Consider the following 13,960-nt stretch of genomic DNA (forward strand, 5'->3'; position numbering starts at 1 on the left):
AGCTCCGAGAGGCGTTGTCCTACGGTACCTGGGCTAACGGCCCAAAAAGAGTTTAGCGCGTGTCCACAGGGCTGGCGCGCGCCAAGCACGAAGCTCTAACCGCGAGAGCTCCAACTTCGCCTGTCTTTCTACATTTTCCCCACCGTCTCTCCAGACACTCCCTTCTCGCCCGCCTCCGTGTCGCTGGAGGTCTGCCGCACTCGATCGGCTCGGCAGCTCTGCGCGGAGACATTCCTCACGCTCCTTGACCCATACTCGAAAGTCGAAATTCGGCGCCGTTCGCCATGATCCGCGATTTCGAGACGTGGAACAATGTGCTCGGCGAGGCGTCGCAGCTGGAGGAGCTGAGAGGCCTTCGCGTGGGCATTGAGGCCGCCGAATACCTCAAGAACCGCATACTAAATCATCCCCGTGCAAAAGAGCCGCTCGTACCTGCGCTGGGAGGCTTACACCTCGCCTTCAGGCCGCACATTGAGGAGGACCTGAACAAGTTCGCCAGCTACCAGATACAGCCATTCTTCGTCTTTAGTGGCCTAGATCTCGCACAGCAGGACGACCCGTTCCGACAGAGGCAGGAGGGCGCCGCAGCCATTGCAGCTGCCTGGAGCTTGTACGACAGCCACGACGCAGAGCAGTCAGTCGTCAGGTTTGGTGAATCTTGTCAGAACCCCGACTCTTTTTGCTGCTGTTACGAACTGACACTCATCAGCCTATGTCACGCCGGATGACCTCTTTCGCGCGCTGCAGTCCATCCTAGTTGAGAGGAAAGTTCCGTTCCTAGTCGCGCCGTACAGCGCATGGGCTCAGGTACCGTATCCACTCTTCGCCTCGATACACCCACTGACACAGACTAGCTCGCGTATCTTGATAAGCGCAATGAGGTGCAGGCTATCTCCGGGTCGTCCGAGCTCCTCCTCTTCGACTGTGACAGGGTCATCACATCCTGGGACCTCGAAGCTGGCACATTCAAGTGGATCAGGCGCGGAAACTGTGTCGCGGATCTGAGGAAATACGTGAACAACGCAGATATCGCTGACGACGTATTCGTTGACGCTTGCATCCTCGCTGGAACCCATTTCTTGCCTACCCTGCCGAGCCTCGATTCCCCCGCCCGGAATAAGCTGTCAAAGCCGATCGGAGCAATCGAGATGATAATGAGCGGAGGAAGGTCAGGCATATCGGTGGTCTTGAGCAATTCTGACGACCCGCGGTTCAAGCAATCAAACTATGTCGACCGGTACCGCAGGGCACGGCTGGCGGTGAAACACCATCCTGTCCTGACAGCTGAAGGCAAGATCGAACCTATGCTGGAGGGTCAGCTTCCAAACGATTCGCACGCGTTCATCGGGCAGCGGCTGCCTGAGGAGGTCTACTACTATCTGTCAAGAGGCCTCATCAACTCGCGCATTCTCAATTGGCGCGCAAGCAGCGAAATAATCGAAGCTCCGCCAGTGGATGGAGGGGTTTCTCCGCACTATCAGAACCTTGTCAGCACGAAGCTCACCCCATTGCGGACAACGGCGATCAACCTCCTATCATCCTCCCTTCACAACTGGTACCAGCACAAGGATCTCGACCTGAAGTGCTGGTTCCGGGTTGATTCAGACAGTGGAAAGCCAGTCTCAAGCACCATTAGTATGAGGGGACTTCCCGAGTGGCGAAGGATTGTGGACACATGGAACGTTAAGGAGGCCACATTCAGGGACACCGTCTCCAAGCACCAGGTAAGTGTGCTGTGTTCCTAGCGTCTACCTGCTTACTGACCATTCGCAGCCATGCGGGCACATTGGCTCAGCTGTATTGTCGCTACAAAACGCGGACTTTGCTTCAAGAACCGTCTCTAAAAAGGACGTAAATAATGTAAGTTCGTTTGCTACCTAGCTTAGACCTGACCTGACATCATTCAGCCTCTCAGCACGACCGACGAGATTCTATACAATTCGATCTGGCGGTTCCTCGCCCTGCGAGAGTATGTCGATACGAATCATAATCTGACTGCCTGGGGCAAGGTTCTGGCGACGACCATCGCTGCCCTCAAGGGCAATTCCGAGCTAGAGGAAGCTGCCGTCGTCGCTGTAGAACTCCTCCGCCTTGGTATACTCAATGGCGATGTTGAGATGTTCAACTATAATGGCGCCCCTATGCGCGGCGAACGTTAGTAACCCATGATTCGCTAGATGTTCCGGCGCTAACGGTTGTGCAGAGAAGGACAGGCAATTCAATCTCTTAATCTCTCGCGTTGCTGGGCTTGGCAGCCTACGCCACAGGCCGATCGGCTTCACAGGTCCTCTAAGCCACCATCTGCTCGGTTACAACTCAATCATCAACCTTGTCCGGCAGACTTTGCGAGACCTCGTGGAAGTTGCTGCCACGAACATGTTCATGAGTGCTTCCGCTAAGCGTGATCTTCCTAATCTCCCTGAGATCGCCATGAAGTGGGTCGTTCAGAATCCGCCTCAGTATAATGCTAATTGCCCAGCAGGCTACCTTTCCTCCTGCCGAACAACTGCGCTCTCAGCATCGCCGTGAAGTCATACCTTGACGAGCTCTTCAATGACCCGGATCCGTCCTCGCCGGAAGCCAAAGTACGTGTGCAGGAGACAACATCGAATCGCTACTTTCCACAATCCGAGGACATCGTCGGAGACCTAAAGAAGGCGTTTGGGCTCTGGGATGCCGTGTTTGAGGGTGTGAAGAATGCGGGTAATGTGCTGAAAGATTCTGAGAAGAAATACTGGATCCAAGCGAGCGAGTGGCTGAGTGTTCGGCGATAGGTGAAGAGCGATCAAGCACGTTTGGAATTGGAAAGCAAGAGCAATTAGTGCAATCGCATCGAGGACTCAGACCGCCGTGGCATTCCTCTACCGAGGGACGATGCGTAAACAGCGTAAATGCGCATCACGCCTAGCCGAGCAGGCCTGAGGACATTTTGTGAGATTAGTTACGGAACAGATAGTGGATTTATGCGCCGGAAAAGGAGGAAGATACAATGATATGTCGAATGTGCTTTCTCCGCTCGAGCTTCCAATCACAGTCTGGCTGAACCTTGGATTATTCAACGCTGGCTGACGCTTTGTTTACAGGGCTGATTCCCGTATACATCTTTACTTTCCCGATCTTTCCAATTAGCGCTCCCGGAGATCAAAGCGCTACCAGCTTCAATCGTTCGACAGCTTGGCTTTTGATCAGCTAACTCCGACTCCCAAGTAGTCCACTTGCGGAAGCGCATAAAGCGCAAAAGCTCACCGCCAATAGCGGTGCACGGAAGACACCTTCCACCTAGATGATCACCCCTCATCTCCTCGTATTAACGGAGCGGGGAATAAATGCGGGGGCTTACCTATTCGCAGACACCCGCATATACGTACGAGTTAGGCCGAACGCCCAACTTTAAACCCACCTGCTTTTGGGTGCGTTGCTGCGAGAGATGCAGCGCGCGATTGCTGCTGAAGCTAGAAATTAAACTGGTGCGTACGAGTTTGCGGGCCTTATGAGATAGCGCTGACAATATCACGTCAGTGGCCTAAGTGTCGGTACAAAAAACGAGACTCGTCGATAGTCGATCCCTCTCCGGATATTGTTGATGCGATATGCGATTGAGGAGACATAAAGAGGTTGAGGACTTCTTCATAGCTGGTAATTGATTACAGTGCCCTTTCTTCAGGTCTACAACTACTACTAGCGTCCAGCCGGTTGTAGACCAACACAATGGCTCCCGCAAACATATCCGCCCAACAGAGCAACATGAAAAGCACGCTTCCATCTGGTGCCACTCCTTATAATGTCCAGCTATCCACCGAGCACTCGCCAGGCTACACGCACGTCGAAGGGTTGACGAGAGAGAGCGCGGATACGGCCTCCGACTTGCTAATGCTGAATCACGCCAAGTACCACACGTACTTCCATAAACAAGTGGGACTTCACAGTGAGTCTCCGGTGCTCTTCAACACTATGGCCTGGGATTGTGACACGAAGTTTGTAGATCATATCGTTCACCAGTTATGCACTCTGTGGGCTCTTGGCGCCTCTCCAGCGGAAATGCAGACTGCGTACGACCTGAACAAGACGTTCCAACTCCCGCATTTCCATCATAATGCCGAGACTTTGGTGAAGATGAGGGACCCTGCATTCTTTAGAGAGTGTCTGGGGAAGTCGGAGTTTTATAACGACTATTTGCATTTCTTCCAGGATGAAATTGCGGAGAGGGGGGCTGAAGAAGTATTGAAGGAGTATGTTTTCAAAGGCGATGAGAGAGCCGATGATATGCTGGGACGGATGCACTCCGGTATCACTTCCTATTTACTCTTTCAGCACTCCATAATGCGTCGCTGATCTCCCTGAAGGCTTCCTACATCCCATCATCCACCTCGGCTTCTCCCTCGAATTTAACCAACCCTGCCTCGTTGCCGAATCCCTCGCTGGCGCATGCGTCCACGACAACTGGCCGCTCCCCATCCTGCTCTCCATCGAACAGCATCTCTCTTCCCACCCCGACACGCCCCGTAAATCTATGCTCTCCATCTTGCAAACACTGCAAACCGATCCCATCTTCGCCGCCGCCGCGAAAACAGGGGCCGTGCTAAACCGTGTCACCGACGCCCTCATCCCCCACGCCGGGCCCCAGCTATCCTCCCTCCTCGCCCAATGGCGCGTCGAACCCACGCAAGAAGACATCGCGTACAAAACCGCGGAAATGGCAAACCTATGCGCGTACACGCTAGCCGCAGCCCAACACCCCGCCAAAGAGCCAGCGATGGATTTCTTCATGATGCACAGCGTGAACCTCGGCGTTTTCTACCCCGTGTTCATGCGGCTGCACTGGTTGACACTGGAGCAGAAGGCCAGACTGCTGAATTGGAAGGGTTGGATGGATCTAGTTATATACGCGGCGTGCGCATGTCCGACCCTCTATTTGGATCGCGTCACGGACTACAAGCCTAAAGCCCCCGGAGGCTGGGACAATGTCGTATCCCGCGCAATACGCTACCCTGACGACGGACATACGGCGAAACTCATACGCGCTCTAATCGGCGCCCGCAATCTGTCTGCTTCTCATACCGCCAACCCGGAATTACCCCTCGCGCAAAAAGATTTCTTGCAAATAGCGCATATGACTATGGATTCTGTGGAGAGGATGCAGGATCCGGGATACAAGGTGCCGGAGAAGCTGAGCAAGTTTTATGGGGAGGCGCTGGGGTATGAGGACGAGGTTGTGCGGGTTGTGGCGAGATGGGTCAGGTGGCCGGGGATAGAGGGGGCGTGGGATGATTTTCCGGATTTGGAGGCGAGGGCGAGGTTGTAGGCTTGGGTTTGGGATGCGGATGGGAGGAGGGAGAGGAAGGACCTGAGTCTGTTGGGGCCGTTTTCTCGAACATGGTCTGTTTAAGTACGGTCGCTTTTGTACCGTTCCGCCGCTTCTGTCGTCTCGGAGTTTGCTTTTATTGTTCATATTAGGGCGACTGCAGCAGACTCATGCGCATCGACCTTTGAATCTTTTAGTCCACTATTTTTGTAATTAAAAATCCGATCTCGAACGCAGCATCAAGAGCGGCTCCTCTGTCTTCTCGAGGCAGACATGCATGATATTGGCGCTGTTTTAGTGGCGCCGTGGCACATTGCCGTGGTGCTGGTATCTTTTAAAGTGGTCTCACCGCTGAGGGTGTCGTGGAGAAGGGATGAAGAGGACTGGTGGAAGGGTTTATATACCCTAGGTTCATCTGTTTGGGCTCCAGCCCAGCGCCCCGATCCGACGTACACTCGCGGAGTGCCGCCAGCGAAGCCTGCTAAGCAGAACCGTGATTTGTACACAAAGCTTCAGCGAACCCAGACTAAAACGGACATCGCTAGACAACAAAGAACTCCAAATTCCTATGAAGCCTAGAGCAAATCTCCAGATATTTGCCCTCATTCTGCGCAAGCAATTCCCCATGCCGTACAAGGTAATCAATCCAAGTCATCGCAATATTCAACTTAAACTCCCGACGTCCCAACGCGCCCTTGATCTCCTCCAAGCTCAACAGCTTGAACGCCTCCACCTCATCGTCACAAGGCTTAGGCGTGACCGACAACTCCAACTCATACACGTACTGCGTCTGTGCCCGACTGGCCGGCTGACCATGATACGTCAGTACGCCACAAGGCTGGACACCATTCCGGCTGATATCTGCAGGAATCGACGCTTCCTCCTCGCCCTCGCGAACGAGGCAGTCGAGCGGTACTTCATCTGCGCGTAAACTACCCCCGACGCACATATCCAACTTTCCTGGATAGGTCATCTTGTTCTTCGATCGCTGGGCAACCCAGAACTTGCGGCCCTGGTCGGTGTTCGTGTATGCGATTAAAAAGACGCCGTACGTCCGGATGCCGAACAGACCCGCTGCTGAGCGGTCTATTTTGAGGACAGGCTCGCCGTTCGCGGTGTGCACGGCGCAGAGCTCCTTGGACAGTTTGCGCAGTTCGGAGACTTGGCCTCTTTGGTGCTCGCTCTGTAGAGTGGCGGCCATGAACGCATTTCTTTGCTCGATCCCGGACCCATGGGCGAGGATAACCAGCCTTTTTTCCGTATCTACGGTCCAAAATGAGGGCCAGGATATCTGCTTTGCCTTAGATTCGAGCATGTAGCCGAATGGCTGGGCGTAGCCCTCGATCATGAAGTAGAAGTACTCTTTCATGTGAGTGAGGTAAGCTTCCGGACTCCTTTGGAAGTACGGCCATCTGTATCCAGCGTGTGAGTAATATTCCTGAGAAAACGCTCGCCTCCGAGTACAGGGGAATACATGCCCATCTACTTGCTGAACGAGCTCGTAAAAGCTCGGTGTTTGATCCAGCGCCATCTCAATAGTCCCGCCGGTAAGTGCGGAAAAGCTTTGCTCGACACACAAGCCAAAAGGATTCTGAAGTTTTATTCAAAGGAGTTGCATATGCTAGTTCTCCCGATGCGAGTCCGTGCGAATTAGCAAAGATCGGGCGGTGTTAATGACTGCGTGGCATGCACTGAGGGCATTTGTTCCTGACCGACTGGTGCCGTCTTCCCGTTGGTAAGCCGAAGGAGGTAAGGTATATGAGGCCTATTACATGCCCGTTGATCTATGACTCGTCTGTGTGCTACCTGAGGCAATCTTGCGAAACCATGGCCCTACCCCGCACCTTGACACGAAGCAGCCGGTCGTGGAAGGCAAACGGACATTGCGTATCATACGATTTCCAGGTCGTGAAGTCCCCGCAATAAGGAAAAGAGCAGTGGTGAGGAGACAAATTTGCGGGAGGAGAGGTTTATATACCTGTTTTCCTCTGGACCAGTGGAGCAGCCCTACCTGTATCCCTTTCTCCGCAGCGTAAACCCGTATCTAGCTCCCTCCCCGATACGATTCCAGCTCTTCATCTCAATCTTCTGTAAGTCATTAATCACGCACCATAGATACCACATCACATGCAGAGGACACGCACGTGTTTCATCTCGCCAACCATCTCATTCCTCATCCCTTCATATATACAAATCCTTCGCCCTCCAACTCAGCACGCAGCAACGACCCACAAGGCCTGAAGCCTCCACGGCTACAAGACTCGAGATTGCTTATGTATACAGTCGCGGAATCAAAGTTCCGGTCCTTGTCTTGGCCCAAGAAAAAGGAAGAATGGGAAATGACGCCTCTCTAGTGGTGGCTCATTAAGGGAGAGTAAAAGCGTAGCGCACCGCGTGACGCTGTCGGTTTGCTGTGAGAGGCGTGAACTGGTATTAAGGAAAGTCAGAAACAGGGGAAACGACAACACCGCCGGTGAATGCAGCATGCCATGTGCGCTTAAGAAAATTCGAAAAAGTAGCAAGAAAATAATGAAGAAATAGAAACCCGCCTCCAATGTCATGCAGCATGAATAAAAGAGCAACACCAATGCGCCGTATCCGCCCTGTCCTTAGTCTTCAGGGTATTTTTTCACACAGCCATCATCGTACATCAAGCGTCAAACCAGAATCCATCTATATCTCCCCGGGACCCGCGTTACTACCTCAAAGCCTTAGTTGGAGCAGCACTTTTGCCAGCCCTCCTCATCCTCTTCTCGAGAAGGTTGTTGAGAAGGGAATCCAACTCGCTGCTTAACCCTGTCACAGTCCTCGTCTCCTCAACGAAAAGTCGTGCCATGATGGGATGATCGCGCCCTACAGGAACAACGCCAGTGGTGTCATTGATAACCAGCAGCATGTCCCTGATATCGCTCCCATCGTCAAGGTACGTTCGTAACGAGGAGTCTGACCAAGCAGGAAGCGATGTACTTTCTGACGAGTCGGGCGGCGAGGGTTCCATTTCCTTTGTCGGGATCGGTGCGGGTCGTGATGGCGGAGGTATCGAGGAATTCTGTGTGAGTTGCGTAGGCGAGGGCGAGGTATTGGGGCGTGAGGCTGCAAGACTGGGTTTGTTCGGTTGGCTGCTGGAGGGGCTGCCGTCGGGTGTGGGGGTTGATATCGGAGAACTGGTCTCTTGGCTCGATGTGTCGACAGTGAGACCGGGAGGGTGCTGAGAGTCTGACTCTTGGTCCTTCTCTTGAACAGTTTCTTTGCCCGGAGGCTGTGCATCTGCGGCCGACACGTGCACCGGAGATTCGGAGAGACGTCCGGTTGCCTCAGAGTCTGCTGGTTGTGCTGACTTTGCTTGCATCTCTGGGTCTGCGAAGGGATCCTTCTCATCTTCAGAGTCGAAGTCATCGAGCTGAACCCGCTGCTTAGCCTTCTTGACCTTCTCTGGTCTCGGCTCTCCGTTCTGTTGGCTCTTGAGCATATTCATGGGATTGAGCTTTGAAGCGGAAGAGTTGGAACGGGAACGACTGTCAGGAGATAGAGCGCGCTCTTCAATGGACGGTTTGGCCGTTTTGGCCGTATCTTCTTGCTCTGACGAGACCAAGCGCATTGTGGAAGTGGATTGCTGGGCAGGCTTGTCGCTGGGGGCCTCTTTTGCAGAGGGACTCTGCACCCTCGAAGGTTCTGGACTGTCCATTTTCGATACGCCTTTGCCCTTTGTTGGCGAGTCATCTCTTCCCCGTTGCGATTTCTGCAGCTTGCCTTTGCTTGGCTGGCGTTGCGGAGACGAGGCTCCGTTCTGCTCGGCAGCCGTACGGTCCAAGGAGTCATCCGAAGGTTTCGATTGGGGCGAGTTGCGGCCAAATTCCTCTGACTGCTTTTCAACATCGCTATCAACGGAGTCCAGGCCGGCGCTCTTGGTCTTCTTGTCTTTACGCTTGAACAGACCACTGAGCATCCCGGGCTTCTTCTCTTTCTTCTTCTTGTCCTCCTTAACCTTGTCTGCGAATCCGTTCTTTTCGAGGCTCTCCAGGCTCGGACCGCGCTCCCGTGAGCCTGTAGTGGAAGTACTTGAGTCGTCTCGCAATAGGTTCGGGGTAAGTGTGATCTTTCGTGTTTCTGTGGTTTCGTCCTTGAAGAACGAGTCGGTATTCCGCAGAGTACCATTTCGGGATACCTTGGGGTCCAAGGGTCGGTCAAATATTTCGTCGCTATTTCTCTGCTTGTCTGCTTCATCTTTGGTAGGCTCCTCAGACTCTTTCGATTCTGGCTCTGCTTTGCTCTTCACATCCTTCTTAGCGCCGTTGACTTTCAGCGGCTGGACCTTCAAGCTGTCATCTTGTTCGGGTTCGGTCTTCTCGACTGTGGCCTGCTGTGTTTGTGCCTGGTTTGGATCCGCGCCGCCGAACAACTCTTCCTCACCACCCTCATCGGACGAGTAGTCGTAATCCGAAGCCTCAACATAGGTAGGCGCTGCGAATTGGACAGTCTTGGCGTTGCGTCTTCGCATCGCTTTCTTGAGGGGGTTCTTCGTCTTCTCGGCGGTATCACCGAGCATGGTCGCTGAGAGGTCGATGTTTCGATGCTTGTTTAACCGTGCTAACCGCTCCGTTGGCGTCTCAATGTGTTCAGCGGGCAGATACCCTGCCGCCAGTTAGCAAAGTTCAACAGAAGCGCCCTTTCCACGTACCAATACTGCTATCTTTCACGACCCTCACTAACCACCAGTAGCTGTTGCTGTCGTCTAGGAGCACCATAGTGTCTCCCTTAGTAGCATTGGCCTGACCTTCGACGGTCGCCACAAATGTATGCAACGCATAGACAAATTCGAAATCAATGTCCTCTGTTTCTCGTAAGCATTCGCCTCCCCAGCCGGAATCGATGAATCGGGGGTCGTCAGAGAAGGAAACGTCATTAGATTCATCATCGTTGTCCAGTTCTTCGTCCCAGGAGTCGGCGTCACTGTCCGTCGTCCAAGAGTCGCCCTCTTCTTCTTCTTCTTCTTCTTCGCCTTTAGTAGGTCCAAGGGTGGGCGAGTCGTTCCGCTTCGGCATTTCTGTGAAAGGGTCCTCTAGCGTGTCCTTGAGAGGGCTGGGAACCGGTTCCAGCATAGATTGGGCATTCTCCTCGTCCAAATCAGAAAACAGCGATACTTGCGAGTCCAGGCGCATTGCTTGCAGCCGTTGCTCAACCATACTCAAATGTTGCGTCCTGGGGCTAATTTTGCGAACCTCTCCAGCGGTGGCGTCATCGTTCGATACGTTGGTGGTCCTTGGCCAGGCATACTCACCATGATGATGATCCGTTGACTGAGTGTTGTGCTTCTTCGGGGAAGATCGGAATGAAAAGGGTACAGGAGATGATCGATAAGGAGATTTTGAGACAGGCTCCGCGCCGCCAGCTGGGACTCGGAACGGTCTTCGAGCGGCGGCAGCAGCAGCGAGGGGAAAATGAATAGGCGTGTCGGTAAAGGGGGAAGAAGAGTCGAGGCACGTCGAAGAGGACGCGCTCGGCGAGAAGGTAGGCGAAGAGTCCGGGGTCGTAGAAGATCCTCGCTCTAGCCGATTCTCAGGATAACAAGGTAAAGAATACCCACCATCGTCTATCGAGGGCGAACTCGAGATTTTGTCCATCATGTCGTCATCCATGTCCTCCTCGACGTCGGCGTCCTGCATTTCGCCGTCGTCGCCGTCTCCAGTCATACCGCCGTTCAGCCGGACGGCGGTCTCGTCCTGCTGGAGATTTCGGTCTCCATGGCCGTTCGTCACCACGGTCCGTTCGTCGTCAGACCCGGGATCGTCTCGCAGCCCGTTTGTGTCAGCCCAGCCGTTTTGCAATCGCACTTCCTCGGAACTGCGCTCGTCGTCTACACGCCGCAGCGACGCTTCTTGGTGGGGTGCTGCAGGGCCGGCTCCGAGCGGGGCTGGGTGTTGCGGCTGGTGGGAGTGGTCCTGGGCGGTCGGAGAGGTCTTGTCTTGCAGGTCCAGGGTGTCTACAGCGAAACGAACGTTAGCACAGGTGCCCCCCCAACGCGCACAATGTGGTCCTGAGCCGTACCTGCCCTGATAATCTGTGGTCGCGTCATCCTAGCTCATGTCCTCCGGTGCAGCTGGGCTCTGCGTGATATATTGGACGTCGAGGGCTCGCCAAGGCCGGCTGCGGCGCAATGAATGCGAGGGGCGAACGGCTGCGGACAGGGCTGAAGCGACGGCTCGCGGGCGCGCTGAAAGGAATAATGGGTGGGATAAAGAGCGGAAGTCGTCCAGCGGCCAGCGTCGAGCGCATATACCGTGACGGTGTTTCTCGAGGAAAGAGAGACAGGCCCACCGGAGGAGGTGCGGAGTGCGTTGCGCTGACGGCGGTTTCAAGGCATGCCAGCCACGGTGGAGGGCGGCGCAGAAAGGAGCGACGTCGTTCGGGCTCGAGGATGCGGCGGCGGCGGACGGAGGGGCGGCGATTGTGCTCGCGGCGAGCACTTGTTGTTGTCGTGAGGAGTGTTGCGGGCGGTTTGGCCGGTGTTGCGAATTATTTTGGGCACTTGGTCGCTCGTTCCCGGATTCACGGGCCCCTGTTGCGCTGAAACAGGCCGTGCGCAGCTGAGATGACTCCAGATTGGCCCGCCACTCGCCCTGGCCCTTGTTCCTGGACGCCGCCGGCCATGCCAGTGGCCTTTAAAGGGGTCGCTCTATTCACAGCCGTCATGCTCGCCGCGATGGCCTTTCGCGATGCCTTTGGGAGGCTGCGCTCTCTCAGATCCCAGGACGCGACTCTGTTTGTTGTTGCGCACCCCAGGAACTGCCGGCTTCCCCGCAGCCGATGAAACAGCACCGACACGAGTGAACGGCATGACTTAAGACAACACCATCAAGACGCTCCGCCGCAGAACAGAACACCTCGCTCTACCTGCTGTTTCAATCTAGCGGACGCCTACGCTTGATCGCCACGTAGAGTTTGCGCCGTTTGCGAGATACCAGTGTTTGGCACCGCAGTGCATGAACGTGGCTGTTTGCATCCTGAGGGAGGGCGTTGTTCCTGAAGGCACGCGACCAACCTTCAAGCTCTGAAGGACACCTGGGAGTTGCTGAAGAAGCGGGGGCTAGGGACGCGCATGCACTACACCTGGTGAAGAGGCATAATTCACATTCGGGCATGAACCTCCTACATCCTAGCGACTTGTGTGCAACATTCGGTGCGGATCCAGACCGAATTCCAGCATCAATGCAACTACGCTCACAAGTCCGTCTAAAAAATACCATGAGGCTCGAAGTAGTGGTATCGGTGGTTGAATAGGATAAGTCTGCTGATTCGTCGCCCGAGCGCTTGCTGAAGCCTCTCCCGTACGCGCCGTGACATCACAGCGTCTACCTCGACACCTCTCCAATTACATCCCCAAGCGGCGGTATACTCGAGTACAGTACGTCACACGCAAGGTGCTATGGCATGGAAAGCTACTCCGATCATCCCAGCTCCTGCAACGCTGACAGTTTCCGAGCTAGGAACATCCTGTGAGGAGTTGTGATCTGGCAGTGGTAAGCCTCACTGTCGCTTTTGATCTGTTATTCGAATATTCATGTCCGCAGGATACTGCTGGCAGTACTAAGGAGCTGCTATACTGGGGCAACAGCCTGGCGCACGACTACTATGCCGGTGGGGGGTCGATCAAGCGCTCCGGTGTGGATGGAAAAGCCACAGCTGATAGAGCAGCTAATGGCATATGGCGTATGGCGTATGGACTACAAAAGGAAAGTAGTCGAAGAGTCTTTGAGATTCGATAGAAGTTCAATTTTACTGAGAGACAGCAACAGAGAGGAGGTAGATAGTCTTAGCCCGCAAACATCAGACAGGAAATGCACCGCTTGAGGAAGCACAATAAGATAAATGACCACGAAGGCAGAATTTCAAACCCGCCCGAGGAAAAGGAGAGCATACTCTAATTGGGAGAAATCAGTGTGCGCGCACACCCCCTTCAGCAGCAACCCAATTCATCAGTGTTGGAAGTAATACCTGAGGCCTCACCCCGTTGGCGTTCGCCCGCATCCCCCTTCTGCCCACCCATCTTCTTCCCACACTGCCTCGAGAATTCTTACTTTCGTATGCCCTCCAAAAGTCCTCTCACACAGGCCGTCCTTGTGTCCCTTCACGTCCCTACCCAACGCGCAATTCACCCCGCCGAACATAGCCCCTCTCAGAACCACGTTTCGTCCCAGGCACACTCCACGGGATCGACTTCCCTTACCAACATTCTATCCACTATTCACTATCCACGCTAATAGCTGTAGTACACTAAAGCAGGACCCAATAACAAATGAGTGGGTCTTCCTTGGAAAAGCACCATGAGAAGCGCAGAGGAAACCTGGGGGTGGAAGGTGTGTGGTGGGAGTTGCGACAGGTCATTGACGTCTGGTTAAGGGAGCAAGAATAAAAAGTAATACAGAGGAACCCCAGGCATCACCGGGCTGAAGACCGAAGACAGCAAGCTCGTCGATTCCAGGCAAATTGTTTCAATACGCTATGAAAAGCCCTCTTCGCTTCAGTTCAATTATAAAGTAGTAATACATCCCTCATCCCAAGCTCCTATTCTTCAAAAAGCAGTCAAACACCATGCAATGCAATCGAGAGAAACGCAGGGACTAATGCAACGCTAAGTATCGACAGAGGAATACGAAAGGG

The 13,960-nt window shown here is 54.1% G+C and overlaps 4 protein-coding genes across 4 annotated transcripts; 2 read left to right on the forward strand and 2 right to left on the reverse strand.

Annotated features, from left to right (window-relative positions):
* Window positions 1-141: 141 nt before the first annotated feature.
* On the forward strand, window positions 142-962 carry BU26DRAFT_246001 (uncharacterized protein). The gene is made up of 2 exons (XM_033821074.1): window positions 142-807; window positions 855-962. Exon 1 carries the CDS (start codon window positions 285-287, stop codon window positions 726-728), a length of 444 nt encoding a protein of 147 aa, XP_033686848.1. The 5' UTR covers window positions 142-284; the 3' UTR covers window positions 729-807; window positions 855-962.
* Window positions 963-3,744: 2,782 nt separating this feature from the next.
* BU26DRAFT_422603 (uncharacterized protein) lies at window positions 3,745-5,302 on the forward strand (the record flags this gene model as incomplete). Its single annotated transcript, XM_033823471.1, has 3 exons — window positions 3,745-3,925; window positions 3,983-4,285; window positions 4,344-5,302. 3 exons carry the CDS (start codon window positions 3,745-3,747, stop codon window positions 5,300-5,302), a joined length of 1,443 nt encoding a protein of 480 aa, XP_033686849.1.
* A 541-nt stretch (window positions 5,303-5,843) lies between these two features.
* BU26DRAFT_590150 (uncharacterized protein) lies at window positions 5,844-7,196 on the reverse strand (the record flags this gene model as incomplete). The annotated part of the gene is made up of 2 exons (XM_033834754.1): window positions 5,844-6,714; window positions 7,147-7,196. The coding sequence occupies 2 exons, from the start codon at window positions 7,194-7,196 to the stop codon at window positions 5,844-5,846; spliced, it is 921 nt and encodes a 306-aa protein (XP_033686850.1).
* A 473-nt stretch (window positions 7,197-7,669) lies between these two features.
* Window positions 7,670-11,375, reverse strand: BU26DRAFT_590157 (uncharacterized protein; the record flags this gene model as incomplete). Its single annotated transcript, XM_033834755.1, has 3 exons — window positions 7,670-9,934; window positions 9,981-11,282; window positions 11,348-11,375. The coding sequence occupies 3 exons, from the start codon at window positions 11,373-11,375 to the stop codon at window positions 8,001-8,003; spliced, it is 3,264 nt and encodes a 1,087-aa protein (XP_033686851.1). The 3' UTR covers window positions 7,670-8,000.
* Between the last annotated feature and the right edge of the window lie 2,585 nt (window positions 11,376-13,960).

This window comes from Trematosphaeria pertusa (genome assembly GCF_010094035.1).
Source record: "Trematosphaeria pertusa strain CBS 122368 unplaced genomic scaffold BU26scaffold_4, whole genome shotgun sequence".
Classification (NCBI taxonomy): domain Eukaryota; kingdom Fungi; phylum Ascomycota; class Dothideomycetes; order Pleosporales; family Trematosphaeriaceae; genus Trematosphaeria; species Trematosphaeria pertusa.